This window comes from Vidua macroura, chromosome 11 (genome assembly GCF_024509145.1).
Source record: "Vidua macroura isolate BioBank_ID:100142 chromosome 11, ASM2450914v1, whole genome shotgun sequence".
Taxonomy (NCBI): Eukaryota; Metazoa; Chordata; class Aves; order Passeriformes; family Viduidae; genus Vidua; species Vidua macroura.
This window is the reverse complement of record NC_071581.1, coordinates 22,013,068-22,038,467: the sequence shown is the minus strand read 5'-3', so window position 1 is coordinate 22,038,467 and position 25,400 is coordinate 22,013,068. Positions and strand designations below refer to the sequence as shown.

General features: G+C 66.4%; 5 protein-coding genes across 8 annotated transcripts; 2 read left to right on the top strand and 3 right to left on the bottom strand.

Annotated features, from left to right (window-relative positions):
- Positions 1-48: 48 nt before the first annotated feature.
- Positions 49-24,978, bottom strand: CDK10 (cyclin dependent kinase 10). 2 transcript variants are annotated; one of them, XM_053987108.1, is made up of 13 exons: positions 24,974-24,978; positions 2,937-3,010; positions 2,449-2,520; positions 2,259-2,361; positions 2,062-2,143; positions 1,648-1,715; positions 1,404-1,456; positions 1,242-1,311; positions 1,102-1,161; positions 890-1,013; positions 668-807; positions 515-567; positions 49-438 (listed from the first exon to the last, which is right to left on the bottom strand). In XM_053987108.1, exons 3-13 carry the CDS (start codon positions 2,465-2,467, stop codon positions 341-343), a joined length of 870 nt encoding a protein of 289 aa, XP_053843083.1. In that variant the 5' UTR covers positions 2,468-2,520; positions 2,937-3,010; positions 24,974-24,978; the 3' UTR covers positions 49-340. The 2 variants fall into 2 exon arrangements, with proteins under 2 accessions (XP_053843083.1, XP_053843082.1); XM_053987107.1 differs by lacking the exons at positions 2,937-3,010; positions 24,974-24,978 and adding an exon at positions 3,117-3,180.
- On the top strand, positions 3,471-8,223 carry CHMP1A (charged multivesicular body protein 1A). Its single transcript, XM_053987117.1, has 7 exons — positions 3,471-3,627; positions 3,783-3,802; positions 4,314-4,391; positions 5,871-6,017; positions 6,218-6,346; positions 6,445-6,632; positions 6,808-8,223. The coding sequence occupies exons 1-7, from the start codon at positions 3,603-3,605 to the stop codon at positions 6,827-6,829; spliced, it is 609 nt and encodes a 202-aa protein (XP_053843092.1). The 5' UTR covers positions 3,471-3,602; the 3' UTR covers positions 6,830-8,223.
- Positions 8,966-13,592, bottom strand: DPEP1 (dipeptidase 1). Of its 3 annotated transcripts, none has more exons than XM_053987104.1 (11): positions 13,537-13,592; positions 13,027-13,158; positions 11,965-12,097; positions 11,625-11,757; positions 11,394-11,544; positions 11,231-11,300; positions 10,388-10,564; positions 10,225-10,309; positions 10,074-10,149; positions 9,791-9,926; positions 8,968-9,491 (listed from the first exon to the last, which is right to left on the bottom strand). In XM_053987104.1, exons 2-11 carry the CDS (start codon positions 13,143-13,145, stop codon positions 9,315-9,317), a joined length of 1,257 nt encoding a protein of 418 aa, XP_053843079.1. In that variant the 5' UTR covers positions 13,146-13,158; positions 13,537-13,592; the 3' UTR covers positions 8,968-9,314. The 3 variants fall into 3 exon arrangements, with proteins under 3 accessions (XP_053843077.1, XP_053843079.1, XP_053843078.1); XM_053987103.1 differs by having other exon boundaries at positions 13,027-13,179; positions 13,537-13,587; XM_053987102.1 differs by lacking the exon at positions 13,537-13,592 and having other exon boundaries at positions 8,966-9,491; positions 13,027-13,276.
- On the top strand, positions 14,191-16,254 carry LOC128812612 (sulfotransferase 2B1-like). Its single transcript, XM_053987106.1, is given in 7 exon segments — positions 14,191-14,208; positions 14,210-14,423; positions 14,865-15,073; positions 15,208-15,334; positions 15,408-15,502; positions 15,576-15,756; positions 15,835-16,254. Coding segments are annotated over 7 exon segments (960 nt in total). The 3' UTR covers positions 15,951-16,254.
- CPNE7 (copine 7) lies at positions 17,938-25,189 on the bottom strand. Its single transcript, XM_053987096.1, has 16 exons — positions 25,053-25,189; positions 23,922-24,318; positions 21,777-21,959; positions 21,634-21,708; positions 21,144-21,218; positions 20,984-21,067; positions 20,809-20,898; positions 20,568-20,666; positions 20,128-20,214; positions 19,923-19,982; positions 19,706-19,839; positions 19,528-19,582; positions 19,319-19,370; positions 19,118-19,251; positions 18,759-18,995; positions 17,938-18,479 (listed from the first exon to the last, which is right to left on the bottom strand). The coding sequence occupies exons 2-16, from the start codon at positions 24,126-24,128 to the stop codon at positions 18,342-18,344; spliced, it is 1,710 nt and encodes a 569-aa protein (XP_053843071.1). The 5' UTR covers positions 24,129-24,318; positions 25,053-25,189; the 3' UTR covers positions 17,938-18,341.
- Between the last annotated feature and the right edge of the window lie 211 nt (positions 25,190-25,400).

Genomic DNA, 25,400 nt, shown 5'->3' with positions numbered 1-25,400 from the left:
TTCTCCCACTGCAGCTGGCACCAAAGAATGAAGTCACTCCACACAATGTTGCCACTACCAGATGCTTTTATTGATGGCAGAGCTGGGGTTCCCCCCCCCCACAGACAGCACAAACCAGGACCCGCCTGGGACAGGACTGACCCTGCCAAGCCTGGGCGTCCCCGGGCCCCATCTCTCCTCTCTCCTGGCTCTGGGGCCATGCTCGCCCAGCTGCAGACCGGAGCCTGCCCCGTCCCACACGGGCAGACGGAGTGAGGAGCCGTCCCCATGGCGCCGGGACTGTTGGGCTGAGGGAATCCACCTCAGCCAGGACACATCACGCCTGCTCCCGGGGGCCAGCTCAGGGCTTGCTGCGCTTGGCCTGGCTCTCCGTCGCCGTGCTGGCCGCCCGCTTGTTCCGGTGGTGTGGGAAGGTGGGCATCAGCTCCGGCTCACAGGCTGTGGGGCACAGAGAGGGGTGAGCAGGCCCCAAAGCCTCCCAGTCCTGCCCTGCCCCAGGATGGGGAGTACTTACGCAAGGGCTTCTCCTTGAAGTAGGAACTCTCCAGGCAGTCCTTGGCTGTGGCCCTGCGGGGACAAAGGCAAGTGGCAGGGACCACCCCAGCTGGGGGACAGCGTGGAGCAGGTCTCCCTGCCCTACCCACCCCGCATCCTGCCTGGCTCTTACCTTTTCTTGGGGTCGTACATGAAGAGGAAGTTGAGCAGTCGCAGCCCAGCCTCCGAGAGCCAGGGAAACCTGTGCTTCAGGTTGTTGTAGGGCTGTTTGCGCAGGGTGTACTGGGTGGCCAGCGGCAGCTTGGAGAAGCCCTGGGGGAAACAGAGTGTGAGGAGGAGGCAGGGGAACAGCCAGGGAGAAAGGACAGTGGGAAAAGGGGCAGGGAGCTCTTACCGGCCAGATGTTCTCGTTGGGTGTCCCCAGGAGCTGCACGATGAGGTCGATCTGGTGGATCTCGGAGGTGCCTGGCAGCAGCGGTTTGTGTGCCAGCAGCTCGGCCAGGATGCAGCCAGCAGCCCTGCGGAGCAGGGGAGCCTCTCCAGTGATCCCCCTGCAGTTTGCAGCCCCCCAGCCCCCTCCAAGCAGCCTCAGCCCCCCCACATTACCACATGTCAATGCTGGTAGTCTGGGTCGTCATCCCCAGCAGCAGCTCCGGTGCGCGGTACCTGCGCAGGGGACACGCGGTGTCAGAGCTGCCACCAGCCCATCCCGCAGGGGGGGACGCGCCCTGGCTCCAGCCACTCACCACAGAGTCACCACTTTGGGGGTCATGGGCTTAGGGGGCATCCCGTAGGTGCGTGCCAAGCCGAAATCAGCTGCAACAGAGAGTGACAGTCAGGAGGGAGCCCGGCTGAGCTGCGGTCACGGCACAGAGCAGCCACGGCCGGGTGCAGGTGCTGGGGCTCACCTATCTTCACACAGCCCTTGTCGGTCATCAGCAGGTTGGACACCTTCAGGTCCCTGTGGGAAACAGAGCAGCTGGAGCTGAGAGACCACACGGGAAATCCAATCCCATCATTCCACGGCCTCCCTGCCCTGCCGGTGCTCCCACACTGGTGGGCCCCAAAGCCCCACGCAGAGCTGCTCCTGACAGTGCCACTTGCTCCCAAGACACCCCTTTGTGCCCCCCAGCACCATCCTGCCACTCCCACCTGTGGATGATGTAGTTCTCATGGAGGTACTGCAGGCCCTTGAGCACCTGCAGGATGATGCACTTCACCTGGGGACAGAGAACAGGAGCTGTCACCTCTGTGGGAGCAGCACCAACTGGACAAACCCACACAGCCCAAACCCACTGGGGTGTTCTCCAGTCCCTCCATCCCTATGTTCTCCCAGTGGGTTCTGGGTGGGCATTTTCTCCCACCTCTGTTTCCCTGACAGTTTGTTCCAGCCCCAAACCAAGCCTGGAAAGGCTTCACTGAGAGGCAGCAAAGCCCAGCTCTATCAGGTATCCCTGGAATCCCCAGCTCAAGGTCTAGGGAGCCCTTCACAGTGCCCACGTGTTTTGGCAGGGGTGGCAGCACCCTCTAAGAGGTGCTGGACCCAAATCCTGCCCCACCCTGTACCTGAGCCTCCGAGAAGGGCGTTTGCATGTTCTCCAGGAGACTGGCCAGGTCCTGCTCGCAGTATCCCATCACCAGGAAAATGCTGTTGGAAACAAGGTAAGGTCAGAGCCTCCCCCAGGACAGCTTTGTCTGCTGAGGCGGCTCAGGCCTCCAAGGAAGGCTTGGAAGGAAAGGGAGGACAGACAGGGAACTCTCACCTCTCCAGGTGGTTTCCCACAACCACGTCCTTCAGCTCCACAATGTTGGGGTGCTGGAGCTGCAGGAGCAGGGTGATCTCCCGCAGGCTGCTGATGGGCATTCCTGGGGGAGAGAGGAACAGCCGTGCTGAGGACAGGACAGGGCAGGACAGAGCAGGGCAGGACAGCCCCTGTTCCCCCCCCCATTTACCATCTTTCTCGTTGTCCATCCGCACCTTCTTCAGTGCCACTGTCTCGTTGGTCAGCGTGTCCCGGGCACGGTCTGGGGACAGCACAGGTCACGTCAGCACCAGGACACACACCTGGCTTTGTCCCGACCTCACCCCAGCCCCCCAGAGCAGCTGCAGGGGGGGAACTGGGTGAGCTTCAGGCACCTCCCGACCCAAACCGTGCTGGGATTCTACACGAGGGAATAGCTTCCCACTGCCGGCGGGCAGGGATGGATGGGATATCGCTAAGGAATTCCTCCCTGTGAGGGTGGGCAGGCCGCGGCACAGGGTACCCTGAGAAACTGGGCTGCCCCTGGATCCCTGGAAGTGCCCCAAGGCCAGGCTAGACGGAGCAGCGTGATCTAGGGGAAGGCATCCCTACCCACGGCAGGGAGTGGAGCGGAATTAACTCAGGTCCCTCCCCGGTCCCGCACGGCCACAGCGCCCCGGGAGCCGCCCCCGCACTCACACACGATGCCGTACGTGCCCTCTCCGATCCGATTGAGCTTCTCAAACTCCTTCACGCTGCGGCACCGCCCCAGCTGTAACCACAGAGCCGCGCTGAGGCGGAGCCGCCTCGAGGGCGCCTCACCGGGGACCCCGCGCCGGCCCCAAGCCCTCCCGCACCCCGGGGACCCGCTGCACTCACCCTATCGGCGGCCGGAACCTCGAAGAAGCCGTCGCCCCGCAGTCGCCGCAGCCGCAGGGGCTCCAGCTCTGGCTCGGCCGGTGTCGGTCCCGGTGCCGCTGGGGTCGCTCCCGCCTCGGCCGCTGCCATGTCCGCGAAGGCGAGTTCCAGTTGCGCACGCGCGGTATTATCCCGCCTCAGGCTCCGCCCACCAGCAGGCCCCGCCCACAGTCATTAAGCCGCTGGAAACCGTTGTTAGAGAGCAACCAATAGCGACCCTGGCCCGGTGATAGCCACGCCCCCAACTGGCACCACCACGCCCCGTCTCGGGTTTCTGGCCCCGCCCCTTCGCGCCCGACACCCCCGGTGCGTTCCCGCTGCCCACGTGACCTCCCCCCCCCCCACCGGCCGCGCCGTCGTTCTCGCGAGACTCAGCGCGCGCACCCCGGAAGCGGCGGCGGCGTCACCCGGAAGCGGCGGCGGAACCCGGAAGCGGCGGCGGGCAGGATGGACGGTACCGGGGGCTTGGGCGGTACCGGCGCTTCCCGGTGGGGCTGGGGCGGGTCGGGAGGGGTGGGGCTGGGGGTGAGGGTCGGAGCCAGGACTGGTGGGCGAGACGAGTGGGCGGGGTCCCCGGTCTCCCGGTCCCGGTCCCGTCGCTGAGACTGTGCTCTCCTTCCTTTCCAGACACGCTCTTCCAGCTGAAGGTGAGAGAGCAGCGGAGGCCCTTCCGCCTCCTTTCGGTCCCGTATCGCCGGTCCCGGGAGAGTCCCGGTCCCGGTTCCGCCCGCTGGCTCGGCCTCATCGGGGCCGCTCCTGCGGCGGCACCGTGACAGGAGGAGGCCCCGGCCCGAGGGGTGACCGGAGGTGCCGCGGGCAGAGGGGCGGGCAGCCGTGGCCGCTGAGAGGCGGCGGGGGTGGGACAGGTGGCACAGAGGGGAACAGCTTGGCCGTGCCGGGGGGGTGAGGTGGGATCGGGGAAGGAATTCCTGGCTGGGAAGGCGCCAGGCCCTGGCACAGGTGCCCGGAGCAGCTGCCCCCGGATCCCTGGCGGTGCCCAAGGCCAGGCTGGACAGGGCTCGGGGCACCCTGGGACAGTGGAAGGTGTCCCTGTCACAGCAGGGGTGGGGCGGGGTGGGCTCCGGGGTCCCCCCCCAGCCCCAAGCAGAACGTGACCGCCGCTGCTCCTGCCCCCCCGGACCCCGCTGTGTCCCGCAGTTCACAGCCAAGCAGCTGGAGAAGCTCTCCAAGAAAGCCGAGAAGGACTCCAAGGCCGAGCAGGCCAAAGTGAAAAAGGTGCGTGGGGCTCGCCCTGCCGGGGCTCGGCACCGGGGGGCGGCTGCAATTCCCTCCTGGCGCCCGGTGGGAGCGGGGCAGGGCCAGAGCTGCAATTCCCTCCTGCCACCCCCTGGGAGCGGGGCAGGGCCAGAGCTGCAATTCCCTCCTGCCAGGCAGGGCCAGAGCTGGAATTCCCTCCTGCCGGGCAGGGCCAGAGCTGGAATTCCCTCCTGCCACCCCCTGGGAGCGGGGCAGGGCCAGAGCTGGAATTCCCTCCTGCCACCCCCTGGGAGCGGGGCAGGGCCAGAGCTGGAATTCCCTCCTGCCACCCCCTGGGAGCGGGGCAGGGGCAGCCCCAGCACACCCAGCCCCACGGGGGGGTTTGAGTGCTGCTTGGGGCAGTTCCCAGCTGCGTCCTGCTGGGAGCCCCGGGGGCTCTCTGAGCTCTCTGGGGAGCGCCGGCGTCCTGGAGGGACGGAGGGATGGGGGCGAGAGAGCGCTGCAGGCAGGACAGACAGGTTATTGCAAGGGGCGTGGGGCCCTGCCTGGAGCTGCCAGCCACAGCTGGGGGCAGGCCCCGAGGAGTGGGGATGGGAGAGATAGGGGGAGAGAGAGAGGGTGGGGATGGGAGAGAGAGAGAGAGAGAAATGGTGGGGATGGGAGAGAGAGAGAGAGAGAAATGGTGGGGATGGAAGAGAGAGAGAGATGGTGGGGATGGGAGAGAACGTGAGAGAGAGAGTGGAGATGGGATGGGAGAGAAAGTGAGAGAGAGAAATGGTGGGGATGGGAGAGAAAGTGAGAGAGAGAGAAATGGTGGGGATGGAAGAGAGAGAGAGATGGTGGGGATGGGAGAGAAAGTGAGAGAGAGAGAGAGAGGGGATGGGAGAGAAAGTGAGAGAGAGAAATGGTGGGGATGGGAGAGAAAGTGAGAGAGGTGGTGGGGATGGGAGAGAACGTGAGAGAGAGAGTGGAGATGGGAGAGAAAGTGAGAGAAAGAGAGATAGTGGGAATGGGAGAGAAAGTGAGAGAGAGATGGTGGGGATGGGAGAGAGAAAGAGAGATAGTGGGGATGGGAGAGAAAGTGAGAGGGAGAGGTAGTGGGGATGGGAGAGAAAGTGAGAGGGAGAGGTAGTGGGGATGCCAAGAGGGCCTCCAGTCCCCTGGGCACACCTTATCAAGGGTGCTTCAGAGTGGGCCCAGAATAAGACTTGGGCCAGTGGGATTACAGCTACCTGATGCTTCAGGGCAGGGTTACAGGTGTGGGGTAAACAATACATTCTTGAGGGATGGGACAGAACATTCCATTCGACCCTTGGATCTGTCTGCAGCTCAAAAGGGGGATTGCCTTCCACTGGCGACACCGCTGTTTTCTAGTAGGGTTTGGTGTCTCAAAGCTTGTTCTCATTTCAGTTTCCCTTACAGTTGCTGTATTTCCCAAACCTCTTGCCAGGCAGCCACAGTCACGAGGCTTTCCAATTTCATCTTCCCCATGGCCAGGCGCTGCAGCAGAAGAACGTGGAGTGTGCGCGGGTCTATGCCGAGAACGCCATCCGCAAGAAGAACGAGGGGCTCAACTGGCTGCGCATGGCCTCCCGCGTGGACGCCGTGGCCTCCAAGGTGCAGACAGCCGTCACCATGAAGGGGGTAAGAGCCTCCAGCAGGCCTTTGGGAGCTCCATCCCCGCGTGGAGCTTCTCCTCTCACTGCCTCCAGCCGCCCCCAGCTCCCCAGAATGAGCCCGCCAGGGCTCTCAGACCCTCTTCATCCCACCTGGGATGGCGTCAGGACAGTGCTTGGATTTGCCTGCAACCCTCAGAGCATTCCTGAAGGAATCTCCTCTTGCAGGTGACGAAAAACATGGCTCAGGTGACCAAGGCCCTGGACAAGGCCCTGAGCTCCATGGACCTGCAGAAGGTGTCGGCAGTGATGGATAAATTCGAGCAGCAAGTGCAGAATTTGGACGTTCACACCTCGGTGAGTGCCGGGCAGCCGGGAGAGAGAGGCTGGGATGGCAGGGGGATCCCTGCCGGCTCTCCGGGCTGGGCAGGGGGACAGGGCTGTGTCTGTCCCAGGTCATGGAGGACTCCATGAGCTCGGCCACCACGCTGAGCACGCCGCAGGAGCAGGTGGACAGCCTGATCGTCCAGATCGCCGAGGAGAACGGGCTGGAGATCATGGACCAGCTGAGCCAGCTGCCCGAGGGGGCCTCGGCCGTGGGGGAGAGCTCCGTGCGCTCCCAGGAGGACCAGCTGTCCCGGAGGTTGGTTCTCTCCCAGTTCCTGGGCACTCCCAGCGCTTCCCAGGATCCCTCACTGGCCTGAAGGGGAAGAGTTGGCCTTTCCTGGGGGCCCAGAGGGGTTCCCTGGCCAGGCTGGCTGCAGCTGGGGCTGCTCCTGCTGCCCTGACCTGGCTCCCCTCTGCTGCTCTCCCTCCAGGCTGGCTGCCCTGCGGAACTGAGCCCTCCCTGGGCCTGTGGATGGCACTGCTGGAGCGGGGCCCCCTCCTGCAGCCCCCCCCCCACCTCAGGACTCTTCTCGGGGGGTGACAGCCCTTCCCTGAGCAGGCGGCGATCCCGGTGGGAATGTGGGAATCCCGTGCTGGATTTTGGGGGGGGGCTTCGTCGGGGGGTGCTGCCGGTGGCGCCTGGCCGAGCCCCACATCCCGCTGCTGACGGAACACTAAGGGGATTTCCCTGCTCTCGGGGTGCTGCTCCCCAGCTCCTCTGTTGTTCCCTGTCCCTGCCCAGAGCTGAGCTGTGGGCCGAGTTCCTCAGGAGCTGGTTGGGAGGAGCAGGAGAACCCGCGGGGGCCCCCATCTCCAGGAAGGGCCCAGTGCCCGGCTGTGGAGCTGGGGAGGTCGGTGCCTTGCAGGAAGGGGTGGTGACAGCGGGGTGTCCCCTCCCTGGCTGTCACCATCCCTGTGCCCTCTGCTGCTCCGTGTCCCGCCGGGCCGTCACCCCCCAGCCCCGTACCACGAAGTGCCCTTTGGAACACCCTCCCCTGCCCAGCCCCGTGCGTGTCAATCCACAGATTCCCCAGGCACTGCCAGCTGGAAATGGTTGTCCCGGCCCTGACTGCCAGTTTGGACCAGTGAGGACCCATGTCCGGCACTGGGAGCGGATTGCAGCAGCTGTGGTGGCTGCAGACACGTCCCCAAATGTCCCCCTGCTGGGTGGGTGTGACAGGGAATGCAGAACCATCCCGGGAGCAGCTCTGCCTCGATCCCTGTGCCTCATCCCTGGATAGCCTCTGTCCCCTCGCTGCTGGCACCAGGCCAGGGGCAGGAGCTGCTCTCCGTGTGTCCCCTCTCCCTGTCCCTTGTCACCTTCCCCTGGGGCTGGAGCTGTTTGTGCCCCTCCCACGGCACCGCGGAGCTGCTGGGTTGCTGGAAGCTCTCCAGGAAGGAAACGCTGTTTCCTTCGGGTCTCCCAGGAGGAACTGTCACCTCTGGGGGATGTCATGGGGGCCACTTCCCGCTGCGTTGATTGTTTTCCCTGAGTTCCGTGGCCTTGGAGCGTGTGGCTGGTGACACAGAGCCTTCCTCGCCACCGAGGAGGAGGAGGAGGAGGAGGCTTTGGGCTACAGCAGAGCACTGGATCTTGTCCCACCTCCTGGTGGGCCGGGCGGGAAGCTGGGGGACCCTGGAGATTTGTGCCTGGCTCCTGGCTCCCTGCACGGTGTCCCCGCAGCACTGGGGGCTCCAGAGCTGCCCCCGTCCCTCTCCCCGGGCTGTCTCTCTGTGTTTTCTTTGGTGGTTTTTTTTTTTAAGCTTGTCTTACTTGCCTTCTTTTTTTGCCCAAACCGTGTCCATGCCCTTCTGTGGGTTGAAATAAACAATCTCTGAACACCCCAGTGTGTGTTGGGGCTGTGGATGCAGGTGGGGTCTGTGGTCCCCCTCGTCTCATCGTGTCCCCTGCCCTGCGACAGGACCCGGTGCCAGGGGCTGCCCAGGAGCTGAGGAGGAGGAAGGGACTGCTCTTGTTCCCAGAGCCTCTGCCCATCCAGGAGCTGGGAAGTGGCTCGGGGCACCAACTCTGGGGATTCTGGAGGGCGAGGACAACCCCCTTCCCCCACTGCAGGGACCTGTCCCTTTCACGTGGCCGAACGGGCGGGCCAGAGTGAGCAGGAGCTCGGAGCAGCTGGAGCCCAGCTCCCTTCCCCACTAGGGTTGGGCCAGCCCAGCTCCCTGCACCGTTCCCCAGCCCTCGTGGGGACAAGCTGGGACCCCCGAGGGGAGACCCCAGGCTTGGCACCGCACCCATCCCACCATCAGCACCTGCCCGCAGCAGCCTCGCTGCCAGGGACGGGGTGAGGGTGCAGCCTTCCCTTCCCTGTTCCCATCCCTTCCCTGTTCCCATCCCTTCCCTGCTCCCTTCCCTTCCCTTCCCTGTCCCCACTCCCTGCCCCGTGCCCGGCTGGCAGACGGGCGCTGTGCCTCAGCCAGATCCCGAATGCCACAGGAAGATGGCTCTCCTTCTCCTGCCTGTTCTCCCGCCTCCGCTCCGAAAACAGGCTGTTCCTGAATGCGAGAGGAAGTTGCTAAGGAGATAATTAAGTAGCCAATTAATTAGCTAATGATTAATTGAAGCATCCTGCGGAGGCAGCTCCGCAGCCGCCCTGGCCAGGTGCTGCCGGGATGTGTCACTCCCGGTACGGTTACAGCTTCCCGGTGTGCCTGGGCGGGCGCCGCCGGGACCCCACTGCTCTGCCCCGCCGGTGACACGCCGGGGTGGCCGGTGACACGCCGGGGTGGCCCAGCATGTCCAGCCAGGAGCCGCTGGGCTCTGGCGCGGGGTCCCACAGAGCCCCACACGGACACTCGCTGCCGGCGCTGCTCGAGCCACGGTTTTATTTTGCCAGCAGGTCCGGCAGAAAGGAGCGCTGGATCGTGCCCTGCCCGGCGGTCCCGGGCACGGTGCCAGGGCCACGGTGGCAGCCGGGTGCTAGGAGAGCACGGAGAGGAGCAGGGCCAGCGCCAGTGCCAGTGCCAGGGCTGCCGGCGGGCGCCGGGCAGTGCCGGCGCCGTTGGGGTACCCGTAGCTGGTTCTGCACGGCCCCTCCAGCTCCTCGAAGGCGATGGGGGTCTCGTGGGCAGCCGTGCCCTGCAGGCTCCTCTTCACCTGCGTGGGGACAGGGTGGGCTCCCGCTGTGAGGGGCACTGCCCGTCCGCACAGAGCCCCTGCCACCCCAAACCATCCCACGCACGTCCCGGTGCCCCATGTGTCCCCCTGCCTCCCTGTGTCCCCATAAATTCCTGAGTGCCACACGCCCTGATGTTCCACCTGCGTCTGCCGCCCCGAGTGTCCCTGTGCCACGTGTCCCCATGTCCCTTACATCTCCATTCCCGATGCTCCCCGTGCCACTTGTGTCCCCTTGCCCTGCACATCCCTGTGCCCCGTGCTTCCCATGCCCCGCTCACCTCCTCCACTCTGCTGAAGACCCGGAGCAGGTTCTCAGCCAGGGCTCCCTTCACCTCCTCCTCCGTCCAGTTCCTCGCCAGCAGCTCGGCCACCAGCGCAGGATACTTGGAGACGTCCTCCAGGCCAGTGGGGACCCTGTGCCACCCCACAGCTCACAGCTGGGCCACCCCCAGCACACCCAGCTGCCCACACAGGTGCAGGGGGGGACGCCCCCACCCCTCAGGAAGTCCCCATGGTGGGGACACGCTGTGCCATCCCATCCTACACCATCACCCCCTTTACCCTGTGACCCCGTCGTAGTCCCCCCCGAAGCCGACGGCCTGGGCACCAGCCACCTTCTTCACATGGTCCATGTGGTCTGTGGGGGGGACACCGGGGTGAGCAGGGCAGGGGGGGGTCACTGCCACCCCCACCCACCTGGGCTCCCCCTCACCTGCGACATCGGACAGCTTGGCCTTGTCGCTGCAGGTCACGTAGGCGTTGTAGAAGTTGACCATCACCAAGCTGCCCGTGGAGGCCTGGGGGGGGAACAGCCCTGAGCCCCCAGCCCCTCAGAGCCCCCCGCTGTCCCTGGCCTGCCCTGTGCCCACACTCACCACCAGGTGCAGCACGTCGTCGGGCACGTTGCGGCGGTGCTGGCAGATGCTGTAGGCAGAGGAGTGGCTGAAGATGACGGGGGCTTTGGAGATGTTCAGCACGACCTTCATCGTGTCCACTGAGACGTGGGCCAGGTCCACGATCATGCCCAGGCGGTTCATCTCCTCCACCACCATCTACAGGGACAGGGGACAGGGGTGGGGCTGGGAGGGGTCCCCTGTGGGGATGTCTGGGGCTGCTTGGGTGGCTTTTGGCTGGTGGGACAGAGGGATGGATGGATGATGGATGATGGATGGGTGGATGGATGGATGGATGGATGGATGGATGGATGGATGGATGGATGATGGATGGATGGATGGATGGATGGATGATGGATGGATGGATGGATGGATGGATGGATGATGGATGGATGGATGGATGGATGGATGGATGGATGGATGGATGGATGGATGAGGGGTGGATGGATGGATGGATGGATGGACGGACGGATGGATGGATGGATGGATGGATGGATGATGGATGATGGATGGATGATGGATGATGGATGATGGATGATGGATGGATGATGGATGGATGGATGATGGATGGATGGATGGATGGATGGATGATGGATGATGGATGATGGATGATGGATGGATGATGGATGGATGATGGATGGATGGATGGATGGAAGGATGGATGGATGGATGATGGATGGATGGATGGATGGATGGATGGATGATGGATGGATGATGGATGGATGGATGGAACTGGACTGCACTCAGCATGGGGCCAGCGGGTGCCAGTACCACATTCCTCCAATGCCACTGCTCCTGGACACCACTGCTGATGCTATTCCTCACCTTCCCAAAGGGTGAGAGGCCGTGGTGCACAGGTTTTTCATCCTTGGTGTCCACCAGCCAGTTGTCAGCCCTGCAGAACAGGGAGAGCATCAGAGTGGCCACACCTCTGACCACATCCCCCCGTGCCAGCGCTGCCACCCTCCGTGCCCCCCGGGGGTCCTACCAGGGGGTGTTGCAGCTGTGGGTGAGGGTCATGTAGCGGGCACCCAGGCGGTAGAGGGTGCGCAGGACGCCCAGGCTGCTGTCGATGGAGTGGCCGCCCTCCACCCCGATGAGGCTGGCCACCTTCCCGCTCCGGAACGCCTCCCGGATGCCTGCGGGAGGGCGGGGGCATCAGCCGGGGCGGGCAGCCCCCTCAGCACCCCCGCGGTGCCTCGTCCCCGCGCCCGCTCACCGCTGGTGTCGGTGACGCAGGCGAAGGTCTCGGGGTACAGGTCGCACATGCGCTGCACCACGTCCATCTGCTCCAGCGTGCGCCTCACCGCGTCCTTGTTCTGCGTCCCGCAGGGCACGTACACCGACCAGAACTGCCGCGGGCACGCCGTCAGCACGGGCACTGCCCGCCCCGCTGCCCGCCCCAGTGTCTCTGCCCGTCCTGGTGCTGTCCCAAGAGCCCCAAAGCTCACCCCGTTGCCCTCCCTGCCCACCCCAGTGCCCACCACCCTCCCTGGTATCCTCACTGGTGCCCCTGCCCTCCCCAGTGCCCACCCCGATGCCCACCCCGGTGCTCCCACCTGCCCGCCCACATGCCCCTGGCGCAGTTTGGGGATGTTGGTGTGGGTGTCGTTCAGCAGTGTCAGGTTGGCTGCTGGCAGCCTCAGCTGGTTGTTGAACTTCCAGAGGAGCTGCCAGGGCAGGTCGTTGTGCCTGGGCAGGGACAGGGTGGGCACTGAGGAGTGGCCTGACCTTCTGCCCACTCGCCCTCAGTCCGCCCACCCCCCTGGCTTGCCACACACAGAGTCCCCTCATCTGGATGTCATTCCATCCATCCATCCATCCATCCATCCATCCATCCATCCATCCATCATCCATCCATCCTCCACCCCCCCTCGGTCCATCTGTCCACCCACCTGTCCCCTCAGCCAAAAACCACCCAAACAGTTCCAGACAGGAACTGGAGACAGGCCACTCCCAGGGGACAGTGCCATGGGGGACCCCCCGGAGGACTCTTCCCTGTGTCCCTTTCCAACCCATCATCAGCCCTCACACCCAGGGGAGCCAGCCCGACATCCCTTTGATGGGGACGTCACCGCAGGGACATCCTGGCACGACCATCCCACACCCAGCAGTGCCACTGGGGAAGTGGCAGGGTCCGGGCTGGGTGCCACTTCCTGCTCCTGTCACAGTCCCACACCCCCCTGCTCCCCCTGCCCTGCTCCCTGTTCCGGTGGCACGGCGCTGTTCCACAAGGGAATGCTGCAGGGGACCGGAGCCTCCTGAGGGTCCCAAGAAAGGAGCAGGGACATCACTCAGGACTGAGCAGGAACTTCCCCCAGGGCAGCCTAACCCCGGCTTCCCCGTACCCTACCCACTCCCGCTGGGCTGCGGCACCGGGGATCCCCTCGGCTGCACAGACGGTCCCACGGGATCCCCGGGAAAGCTGTCCCCTGTCCCCACACAGCCCGGGGTGCCTGGCACGGGGATCCCCCGGGAAAGTTGCTCCCTGTTCCTGCACAGCCCTGGGGTGCCCGGCCCCGGAATCCCCCAGCGGGCTGTCCCGCAGGGTTTCCCAGCTGGGGTTTTCCCACAGAGAGGAGCAGCTGGGCACGCTGCGGGCCCAGGTGACCTTTGCTCACCCGTCGATGACCGGCGTGGTGGTCATGATGCGCTTGGCCTCCTCCAGGTGCTTCTGTCCAGTGCTGGGCAGTGCCAGCGCCAGCGCCAGCGCCAGCACCCACACGCTCCGGCCTGGCATCTTCTGCTGGGTGCTGCTGGGGACAAGGGGGGACCTGCCACCACCGTGAGAGCACATGCACTGGGATGGCTGCGCCGCGCTCCTCCGTCCCCTCCCGCCGTCAATGAGTAACCAGGAGCGCAGCGTTACCCCTCCCTGGGTGCCCTGTGCCCGCCTGGCAGTGCCAGGGCTCCGCGGCCTCCCCCAGCCCAGCCCCGGTGGCTGTGCCGTGCCACGGCCTCTCCTCCGAGCTGCGGTGACGCTCCCGATCCTCTAATGAAGCCCAGATTCTTTTCGGTTGGGAAAACGCCAGTCCCATCCGCGCCTCAGCCTCCCCGGCACCGGCACCCACCGGCACCCCCAGTCCAGCACTGGCACCCCCAGCACCCCCAGCACGCCTGGCCCCGCTCACCCCGGCCCCGGGACACTTGGGCAGTCCCTGCCTGCGACGGCTGTGATTTAACTTTTCCGGCTTGCGTGCGGTGACGGGGCTGGGATGGGCTCCAGCCACCCCAGAGCCGCCCCCCGCCATGGCGCCGGAGCAGCCACATGCCCGGGGGCAAGCAGCCGGGGTGGCACGGCCGTGGCGTGGGGCTGCTGCTGGTCCTTCATGTGTGCTTGGATCCCCCACGCTCCGGTCCCGCTGCAGCGTCCCGAGGGGAAACTGAGGCACCGCTATCCTGCGGATGCTGCGCATCCCTGCTGGCTCCAGCTGTGGTGTCCTTCCTAGCAAGGGCCTTGGTGGGGCTTCTGGGAATGGCATGGAGCCACGTGGAGATGGCCGGTCCAGCTGGACACCTCATCCTGCGGTGTGCTGGGATGGGAACCCCCTCCTCCGGTGCCAGTCGTGGGGAGCTCGGTGTGGGGCCGGCATCCCTCGGGTTTCCTGGCCGCCTTCCCGAGGTGAAGCGGCCCCCACGTTTCTCCCGGCTGCGGCGGTGGGTCTGGGAAGGGAGGACTCCCATCCCACCCATGCCCTCCCATCCCATCCCGGGTGTCTGCAGCCCCTGCCAGCAGCGCTTTCCCGGCGATGGCCCCAGCGCGGATTCCCGGCTCCCCGGCAGGAATGTGCCGGGGGGTTCCGGCCCCCCGCCCGCCGGGGCCGCTTCCTCTTTCGGCGCTATTTAAGCGGCTCCCGGCGCGTCCCGCCCGGCCGGGCCATGGAGCGCATGGAGGTGACCGAGACCTTTGCGGGCATCGCCCTGCCCGGCCACCTCCACACCCAGGAGTCCCTCGCCTTCGCCGCCGCCTTCACCTTCCGCCCCACCGACGTGCTCATCGCCACCTACCCCAAATCGGGTGAGGGCATGGGGGGACACGGGGACAACGAGGGGATGCGGCGGGACGGGGCTGGGACCCCGGGCTGGAGCGGGGAGCTCTTCCAGGGCTGCCGGGGGGCTGGGAGATGGCCGGGCTTGGAGACAGCCGGACCTGGTCCCCGCGGCCGCTCTTTGGCACAGCACGGGGACCCCTGGCCAGGAGGTCCTGCCCCGAGCCCCTGTCCTGCTGCCGTACTGTGCCCAGCCCTAGACTGGCGTCCCTGGGGGCTCAGGGAGGGGGCACACGGCACTGCCACCCCAGCTGCTGGTACAGGAGGGGTCGGGATGGGATGGGATGGGACAGACTGAGCCGTGCCTTGCTGTGCCAATCCGTGCTACCCGTGCCAGTGCAGTGCCGTTCCGTGCTGTGCCACGCCACGGTGCCAGGCCCGTGGCCCTGCCCTGACACCCACCTCCGCAGGCACCACCTGGATGCAGGAGATCCTGACGCTGCTCTTCAGCCTTGGCGATGCCCGCCCAGCCAAGACCATTCCCAACTGGGAGCGGGCGCCCTGGCTGGAGCAGATCTACTGCCGGGAGGCTCTGCGGGACACCGAGACCCCGCGGCTCCTCACCACCCACCTGCCCGCCCACGTCCTGGCCCCCGCCCTGCAGCGCAGCAAGGCCAAGGTGAGAGGGGTCCCCAGTGGTCTGGGGACACCCCACACCCATGGGGCTTCCCACAGCTGGGGAAACGCTGGGGGCTTTCTGAGCGGGGTGGAGGGGAATCCCCCCGCTGTGGGGGTGACACTGTGTCCCTCCAGGTGATCTACGTGGCCAGGAACCCCAAAGACGTCGCTGTCTCCTTCTACCACTTCCACCACCTGGCCAAGTTCCTGCCCGACCCCAGCTCCTTCGATGCCTTCCTGACGCAGTTCCTCGAGGGCACAGGTAGGGACTGGGGGAGTCTGTGGGGGGACACTCAGCCTCAGGGCCCCCCATCACCCCCCCGCCTCCCCCCCAGTGCACTACGGCTCCTGGTTTGACCACGTCAAGGGCTGGCTGGGCCAGCGGCACCTCCTGGACATCCTCTACGTCACCTACGAGGAGCTGCACCAGGTGAGCCCCGCCGTGCCCCCGTCCCTGTCCCCGTCCCCGCTGGTGCCCGGTGCTGACCGTGCTCCTGGCCCAGGACCTGCGTGGCACAGCGCAGCGCCTCAGCAGCTTCCTGGGGTGCCCGCTGGCACCGGGCACGCTGGCAGCCCTGGAGCAGCACTGCAGCTTCTCCGCCATGCGGGACAACGCCATGGCCAACTACTCCCTGATCCCCGCCGAGATCATGGACCACAGCCAGGGCCGCTTCATGCGCAAAGGTGAGGGGGAGCGGGGCTGGGGGCGCTGGGGCACTGCGGCTGCAGCATCCCTGACTCCCCGTGCCCTCTGTCCCGCAGGGGTGGTGGGGGACTGGCGCAGCCACTTCTCCCCCGAGCAAAACACCCTCTTCAACCGGCGCTACCAGGAGGAGATGGGGGACACGGAGCTGCCCTCGCAATGGCCCATGGCCTGAAGGTCCTGGGGTGTGGGGGGACACTGAGCCCTCACCTGCTGAGAACCACCACATGGAGACCCTGCGGGGACCCCCTCAGGCACCCCAAAAACACCTCCTGTGTCACCCCGGCACCAAGGGTTCCCATGGGGCTGGGGGTTCTGGTGAGGGGCCACGGCACCGTCCCACCTCCCTGGGGGCGGGGAACTTTTCCGGCCCTGCGTTGTGGCCATCCCCGTGGCCTTGCTCCCCCCGGGCAGGGACGTGTGGCCGTGACCCCCCTTTCCGCCCATCCCGCCCTGCGGAAATAAATATTTATTGCTGTTCCCAGGCAGGCAGCTATTCCCACGGGTGTGAGGCGGGAAGCAGCGGGAAGAGCTGCTGTTATCAGGAACACATCGGGGTGGGGACGCATCCCCGGGAACCTTATTGACAGCCGGGGGCAATGACCGGGGGGGCGGCAGGGGCCGGGGCGGGGCCACAGCATGGCGACAGTGGCACCAATGTCCTGCCACTCCTGCCCCCTCTGCTAGCCTTGCCAACCCTGCCACCTCTGCCAGCCCCTCCTGCCGGCGGGGACAACCCAGCGTGGTGTCTATGGACATTCCCAGCCCCGCGGGGTCCCTCTGCACCCACCCTGGGGTACCCGTCTGTCCCCATGGGTTGGGGTGCCAGGGCAGCTCCTGCCCGCACCAGGAGTGGCCCCTGCTGCAGCCTCCCAGGCGGCAGGTTTGGGTTTCCACGGCAACACCCAGGATCCCGCCTTAAAGGAGATGAATCAGGAGCTAAAAATAAGGGCTGAATGGGGGTGCAGGTACTGCGCCCCTGCCCGTGCCTTGTGCCCGTGCCTTGTGCTGCCGGCAGTGCCCAAGGGCCAGCAGAGCTGTCCCGGAGAGTGACACCCACATGGGGCCAGCCTGGCACGGGTGCCTGCACCCAGGGAGATGGCAGCATCCCGGAGCCCAGCTCACCGGCACCTGCACGGCGGCTCTCAGGTGGCCCCTACCCCATGAGGCTGTGCCAGGCTCCAGTTTCAGTCCCCGTGGTGGCCCCTGGGCATGTCACCTTGCCAGGAGCATCTGCCGGCACCATGCTGGCAGCATCGGCACACAGCATGTGGCAGCAGCGTGGCACAGTGCCCGGCACACGGCACGTGGCACAGCATGATGCGTGGCACATGGAACGTGGAATGTGGCACAAGGAACACGGCACGTGGCACAGGGCACGCAGAACATGGCACACGGAACACGTCACATGACAAACGGCGCAGAGCGCATGACAAGTAGCACGTGGCACAGGGAACATGACAGGGCACACGACAACGCACATGTCACAAGGAAGGGGTGCACGGGGTATGCCACACTGCACGCCACACGGCAGAGCACGCAGCGCACGGCACGCGGCACATGGAGCAGACGCGTGGCACACGGCACACAGGGTGGCACGGGATGCACGGCACACGGGACGTGACACGGCACATGTCACAGGTGACCGTGGAGCACGGCCCGCGGCACGGGATACACGCGCAGCACATACGTGGCACGCGGAACACAGCTGGGGACACACGGTGCGCGGGGTGTGGCACAGGGCACACAGCACATGGCATGTGGCACATGGCATGTGGCACATGGCACACGGCACAGGGCACACAGCACATGGCATGTGGCACATGGCACACGGCACGGGGCACACAGCACGTGGCAGTGGCCGTGTGCCGGGCAGCTGGGCTCGCTCCGTTGCCGCCTCTCCCCGCTCCGTGCCCTGGATTCGGGGCCGCGGCGCGGCGGGGCGAGCGCCCGCTCTGGCGCATCAAAGCCGCGGCCGCTCCGGCGCTCCCGGCCACGGACACCCGGAATGTGGGGGCCGGGACTGCCCTCGGCCTTGTCACCAGGTGGGGCAGCATGGTGTCACCGTGAGGGGACACGGCAGCGCCCGGGAGCTGCCAGCCTCTCTACCCACCCCTAGAGACCCCCCCGATGGTGGGGTGAGCACGCAGAGAGCAGGAGGATGGGCGCAGGGGTGGTGCTTTATTGGGGGGATCATGCAGCCTCCAAATGTCACAGTGACAGAGAAGCGGGGACCGAGGGGACAGCAGGGGTGGGTCCGGGCCACAGGGCACAGACCACCGGGAGAGAGCAGTGCTGGGGGTGTCCTGCACTGGGGGGCCGGGACTCTCCCCATGTCCCAGCCGGGGGGGCTGTGGCAGGGCAGGGCCTGGCGGGGACCCCGTGTGTCCCCAGGCCACACCGGGAGAGTGGGGGGGGGTGGGGGGGGGTCTCACTGGGGCACGTTGAGACTGGGGCAACCCAAAGCTGGGGGGCACTGGGGGCGTCTCACAGGGGGAACTGAGGCTGGAGCCGGCGGTCGGGGGTCCCTCGCTGGGGAAAACCGAGGTTGGGGCTCGGGGGTCCCTCACTGCGGGGAGCCGAGGCTGGGGTCGGGGGTGGGGGGCCGGGGGCAGCGCGGGGGGAAGGCCTTGTAGCTGTAGTACTCCACCACCTGCTTGGGCACCTCCGCCAGCACGCACTTGGCCAGGGCCGTGGGTGACGCCTGCGGGACACCGGGACACCGGGACACCGGGCTGAGCCGCGGGCAGCGGCTCCCAGCGCCGCCACGAGCGGAGGGGACGGGAGAGGACCGCAGGGACAGAAGGGGACGGGAAGGGAGGAGACGGATGGGAGAGGGAAAGAGGGGACGGGACGGGGACGGAAAGGGGCGGGAGGGAACGGGAGGGGACAGGAGAGGATGGGATGGGAGGGGAGGGAAGGGCCGGGAAGGGCTGGCAGGGGCGGGCAGGGGGAGGCAGGAGCTCGTCACCGCCCCACTCACGTTCTTGAACTCGCGGAAGGGGACGAACTGGACGATGTCGCGCAGGACGGGCTCGCCCTTGGGGGAGCGCAGGACACCGTCGTCCCCGTCCAGGATCTGCATGTCCGTGAAGTCGGCGTTGCCCACGCCGACGATGATGATGGACATGGGCAGGTAGGAGGCGCGGACGATGGCCTCCCGCGTGTCCGCCATGTCCGTCACCACGCCGTCCGTCAGGATCAGCAGGATGAAGTATTGCTGGGGGGACAGGGATGCTCGGGGGCTGCCTGACCCCGCGGCCGGCCCCTCGCCGGAGCAGCCGCGAGTGTCACGAGTGTGCAGGGTCTCAGCCCAGCCCCGGCTGGGGCACAGGGACCCACCGACGCCTCCTTGGTCCGCTCCTCGTCGGCCGCCACACGAGCCACCTTGGAGATGATGGGAGCCACGTTGGTGGGGCCGTAGAGCTGGATTTTGGGCAGGCAGCTCTGGTAGGACTCCACGACGCCCTGGATGCCTGTGGGGTGTGCGAGGGGTGAGGGGCATCCCAGCCATGGATCCGGCCCCTCTAGAGCTGGACTCACCCTCACACTCATCATTGTCGGGGTTGAAGTTGATGGCGAAGTCGTGGGAGACCTGGAGGGAGGGAGGGAGGGAGGAAGGGGAGGGGGCAGCTGGTGCACCCCCTACCACAGCCCCCGGCATCTGCCAAGCCCCACCAGTGCCACAGCCGAGGGTACCCAGAGGGACGAGCACATCCCCGGGGTCCCACAGGGCCCTGAGACCCCCTCACCTCGTACTTGGGGGGGATCCTGGCACCAAAGCCCAGAGCCGAGAATTTCTTATCGCTGCAAGGGAAGGGGCGTGAGGAGCTCTGGTGCCATCACTGAGTGCCTGTCACCAGCAGATCTCACCCCAAGGTGCCTGTCACCAGTGTGTGTGGCCCCAGGGGACCTGCCAGAGCCACCAACCTGTCGTAGTCCTGGCAGATCTCGCCCACAGCCACCAGTGCCTTGAGGTACTCGTTGGGCTGGTAGGGGTTGATGTAGTGCAGGGAGCAGCTGTTCCGGGGGTCCCCGTTGGAGGCCGTGAAGTCGATGGCCACCTGGGGAGGGGGCAGTGAGGGTCACCCAGGGTGAGCAGGGCCACTGGTGTGTCCCTGCGGGGTGGGGAGGGGACGCTGCTCACCGTGAAATGGATCTGGCAGCCGCCCATGATGTAATCCAGGAAGGAGTAAACCCTGTGGATCTTCCAGAGGGACCTGCGTCAGGCGGCCGTGCCCCGCGCCGGCCACGGAGCCGGGCATGGCTTGGCACAGCCTGGCACAGCTCAGAACAGCCTGGCACAGCTCAGCACAGCCTGGCACGGCCCCGCACAGCTCCCAGGCGCTCACCTTCAGGTCCAGCAGTACCACGACCCCCGAATTCTTGTAGTTGCGCTTCTTGATCTTGTACTTGGGGTTCATGCAGTCCCACTGCACCTGTGGCACCGGCACCCGCGCTGCCTGCAGCCCCCGCCGGGGCACGGCCCAGCCCGGGCACCCCCGGCCCCGGTGCCACTCATGGGGACCCCACGGCCCCGGAACACTGCGGCCTAATAACCCTGCACCCCCACAGCCCCAGGGTGCAGCTGCCTTCCCCCACTCCCAGCCACCCCATCCATGACTGATTCCCCAGAAGACCCCAAACCCACCATCCCTTCCCCAGACAGGAGGGCAACGAGAAGAAAATGATGCCAAACCCAGAGGAGGAGCTGGAAGGTGGCTGCTAGGACAGGCTCTGCTGGCAGCACACAGGGTGACCCCCAGGCCATCCCCGTGTCCCCATGTCCCACCTTGTTCTCCCCCATCGCCTTCTGCATCTCCTCGAAGGTGGTGAAGAACTCCCCGATGAAGTCGTGCTTGCCCCGCGAGTCGTAGTCCCACACCACGCACTGTGACGGGCACGGCTCAGCCCTGGCACCGGGCGGGCTCAGCCCTGTCCCCTGCACTGTGGGGTCCCCAGCACACCCCCAGGGAAGCTGGGGTACAGATGCCCCCAGGGCAGGAATAGAGGTGCCCATCATTCTTCCTCACCCTCAGCTTCCTCTTCTCCTCACAGCTGCAGAGCGAATTGAGGGAGACTTTGAAGGGCTCCCAGATGGGGCTGAGGTTGTTCTTCACCACCTGCAGGATGGGGGGCTCAGCAGGGCCAGGGAGCCCCCGGGGTGGCCGTGGGGTGGCCGGGGGCTCGGTGCCGCCGTGGCCCCACCTCGGTGCGGTACACCAGCTGCTCGCTGCGGTCGTCGTCGATGCGGTAGATCTCCAGGAAGGGATCCGACTTGCTGAAGAGGTCCTGGGGGAGGAGGATGAGAGAGAGCAGTGCCCACCCTGCCCGCCCTGCCCTGTTTCCCCCCTGGCACCCGGCTCACCTTGTCGTCCAGTTTCTTGGCACGGAAGGCAAGCTCCACGTAACCGTTGTTCCCCGAGATCTCCTCCGAGATGATCTGAGAGGTGGCCGTGGATGCTCAGAGCCTGGCATAGCTTTGCCCCCCTGCCCACCACCTCCCTCTGGTGCCCTGGGATGGGACAGAGTCCCACGTGCCTTCCTGGCACAGGAGGAACCTTCAGGATGGCCAGCAGATGCCATCGGGGACCCTGAGCCCTCCCCAATTCCAAGAGTCTGTGCCACCCTACTGATCCAGTCCAGTGCCACCCAGGTGTCCCAGTTTGATGCTGTCCCAGCGCCCCAGTCCAGTGCCATCCACGTGTCCTGTCTGGTGCCATCCCAGCATTCCAGCTCCATGTCACCTGTGCACCCCATCCTGGTACCACCCGTGTGCCTGGGTTTGGTGCCACCCCAGTGGCCCTGCTCAGTGTCACCCACCCCACTGCCCCCCCCGGCAGAGGCTCGGTGCTCACCGTGATCGTGGACTTGCCCGCAAACTTCCCGTACTTGAGGAACAGCGGCTTCGTCACCCGTTTCTGCGCCACGATCTGCGAGAGCCCAGCGTTGGGGAGGGGACGGCACCGTGGGGTCCCCGGGAGGGGGTGCCCAGGCTCACCTGCCCCACGGTGCACTCCATGCCCCCCAGGAAGTCGTCATCGTGCGTGCCCACGCCGGCCTGGCCGTGGCTGTCGTACACCTCGAAGCGCAGCTTCTGCACCTCCTCGAAGTAGTAATCGACCGTGAAGATCTTGGCGAACACGGGGTTCAGGTTGCTCTTGATCACCTCGCTGCGATCCACCTGCGTGGCATTGGCACAGGGCCTTGGGGTGCCAGAGCTCACACAGGGACGTGGGATCCCAGCGGCGTGAGGAGGAGGGATGTGGGATGTGGGATGGGGGCTGTTGTGAGGGGAGATGGAGGGATGGGACATGCCAGGCTGAGGGGTACAGGGATGAGGGATGGGGGAGTGAAGGATGAAGGGATAGGGGTGCAGGAACAGGGAATGCAGGGAAGGACCAGCTGTGCCCGAGTGAATGGCATTTGGAGGAGCCCCTTGTGCCCCCCACAGCCTCCAGCCCTGCCAGCCCTGGGTCTGGGGCGCTGCTCCCGCTGGGCTCCCTGTGGTCATCCACGGGGATACTCTGCCCCTGGCTCTGCTTTGCCACAGCTCGGCTGGAGCAGGAGCGATGGGTTGGTGCCAGGACAAGCTGCTGTGCCCATCCTGGGGTGGCCATGCCTGGGGGTCACCAGCCCCCAGCCCTGGTGGCCCCAGCGGGTGCTCAGTGTCTCCCGGCCACGCTGGCAGCGGGTGCTGAGCAGTTCCGGAGCCTCCCCCGCACCCGTCCCTGCCAGGGTTGACTCAAGGGGACACATCCTGGCCAGGGCATCCTGCCAGCCCCTGGCCCCTGGCAACTGCCTGCTCAGTCCAGCATCATCTGTCAAGCCCACACTGCTGCCACCCTGCCGTGGCCACCCGTGTCCCTCCTGAATGAGAGGCAGCCCCTCATTCTGGGGATGTGGGTGTTGGGTCCTGGGACCCTCTGGACCCAGGGCAGAGCCAAATTCAGGCACCCTCTTGCCTGGGGCACACAGGCTGGCTGGGACAGGAGTCACTCCAAAAGGTGGCTCAGGAGGGACGCTCTTGCCTCTCGGAGCTGGCTGGTGTCTGGCACAGCACAACCTGGAGTGTGGCACGGAGTGTGGCACAGAGCACTGTGGCACAGCCGGGTACAAGTGTCTGCCATGGCACAGCACACCGCAGCTGGCACAGGGCCCTTGTCCCCCCCCTCCCCGGCTCCGCGCTGGCTCGAGCAGAGTCGATGACACGCCGAGGGATTTAGCGCTAAATCCGCCGGCTGAGCGGCCGCGATTAGAGCGGAGCCGCCGGTGCCAGCCCAGAGCTCAGCATGGGGAGGGATGGAAGGAGCCGTGCCAGCCCCAGTGCCATCCCGGTGTCTGCCAGCCCCACTGCCAGCATCAGCCCCAGTGCCAGTACCAGCCCTCCAGCCCTGAGCCACCCCAGGGGGGCCTGAGATGTCCCTTGTTCCTGTCCCGGGGCAGTGGAGCCACTCGGGAGCCGCATGCAGTGGGCACCACGCCCGCCCCGCTCCCCGGCCCCGCTGCAGCCCCAGTGAGCTGGATGTGACCCAGTGTTAGCACCATCCCCACAGGCTGCCGGGTGCCCCACAGTGCCCTGCCCACCCTGCCTCACCCCCGGGACCCCGTTCTGCGCCCTGCAACCTGTTCTGCACTGTGCAGCCTACTCTGCATCATCTCCTGTACCCCATCCTGCACCCCTGCTCTGCACCCTGTACCCTGTTCTGCACTTTGCACCCCATTCTGAACCCTGTACCCCGTTCTGAACCCTGACCCTTCATTGTCTCCTGCACCTGGTCTGAACCCTGCACCTTGTTCTGAACCCTGCAACCTGCTCTGCATGATCTCCTGCACCCCTGCTCTGCACCCTGTACTCTGGTCTGAACCCTGCACCCTGTTCTGCACCTAGCACCCCTTTCTGCACCCTGTACCCCATTCTCCCTTATCTCCTGTACCCTGCTCTGTACCCTGTACTCTGCTCTGAACCCTGCACCCCATTCTGCACTGTCTCGTGTACCCTGCACTGTCTCCTGTACCCTGCACTCTGCTCCCCACCCTGCAGCCCCCTACACCCACCACCCTGTGCCCAGCCCCGCCACGTCCCCAGCTCCCGCCCTGCCCTGCCCAGCTCGGTGGGTGCCAGCAGTGCCCCCCACTCTCCTACCTCCATCCACTGGCCCTGGGACTGCATCAGCAGCAGGACACAGGGGTCCGACTTGTTGAGGGTGTCGCGGTCCAGGAGGTGTTTACAGCTGACCCGCAGCTCCACCTTGGAGAGCACGGCCAGCGGGGCCTGCGGGCACGGCTCGGGCACGTCGCCCATGCCGGCCGGGCGCGGCGGGGCACAGGTGGCCCCGTGGGCGAAGGGCATGGGGGGCGAGCGGGGCGGCCGCTGCCTCGGGCGCCGTCAGGGAGCCGGGCAGGTGCCCGTCATGCCCGGGGCACGGCGCCCCGCGGTGCCACGCACGGCCCCGGTGGCAGGACAGGCGTGGGGCAGAGGGGTCCCAGGCCACGCTCCGAGGCGGGGTGCCCGGTTCCAGTCCCGATGGCTCCGCGGGGCCCTGCAAGGCATCAAAGCACAGTGGGGTGAGCGGGAGCTGGGGCACTCCCGTGGCACTGCCCGGGTACCCCCAAGTCCCAGCCAACACCATGGGCACGGCTGTGGGGGGTTCACACGGTCCTGCAGGGCCGTGCCCAGCTCTGTCCCAGCCCCACCCCAGGGGCAGGATGTGTCCCGAGGGGAGGGGGTACCTAAGTGGGGTGGGGTACCCACCCTGGAGTGCCACGTGTGGGGCTGTGGAGTAGAAAACCCCCTCCAGTCCCTGCGGGCAGCACCCCCCAGCCTGGGCAGGGCTCTCCGGAGGGGAGCGGGGACACCAACTCCGTGTCTGTGGCACCAGGTGACGGATTGCCCCCGTGCTGGGCACGGCGTCCAGCCTGCCCCCGCAGGCTGGGAGCACTCAGGCAGGCGATGCTGCCTGACGGGGCAGCGAGGGGCTCTGCCAGTCCCGGCCCCAGTCCGGGGCTTGTCCCCCCACCTGTGTGTCCTGAGGGCTCCTGGCTGGGGCAGGGGCAGGGACGGAGCAGCCCCTGCCCACCCGTGCCCACCCGTGCCCAGCCCGGCCGAAGTTTCCTGGGGAAGTCATGCAGTGCCCAGGCCCTCCCCGGCACACGGCTCCGGTGCTCCAGCTCCGGTGGGCACCGTCCCCATCCCCGCGATCGGCGGCACCCCTTGGCATCATCCATCGCTCAGTGGAGGGCACAGCGGGTCCCACCCTGCCCGTCGCCCCCTCACCTGGGTGCTGGTGGCCTGGGCTGGGACACGGCAGGGCAGGGGCTGGGTCGGGGCGTGCCCGCCGTGCCGGTGTGCCCGCCGTGCCGGTGTGCCCGCCGGAGCTGCTGCCGCTGCCACCTCCACACAACTGACTCAAGCTGCAGCTCGGGAGCGGAGCCCTAAGAGGGAGATGGATGACAAGCTCCGTTAACTGCCTCGCTGCCGGCTCCGGAGCGGAGCCCACCCCGCACCGGGGCTGAGCGGGGTCCGCAGGGTCCCCAGCACCGCTGGCTGTGCCAGGGCAGGAGCTCCTGCTCCAAGTGAGACCCCCATGGCACAGCCACCGCCCCCCACCCTCACCAGCTGCTC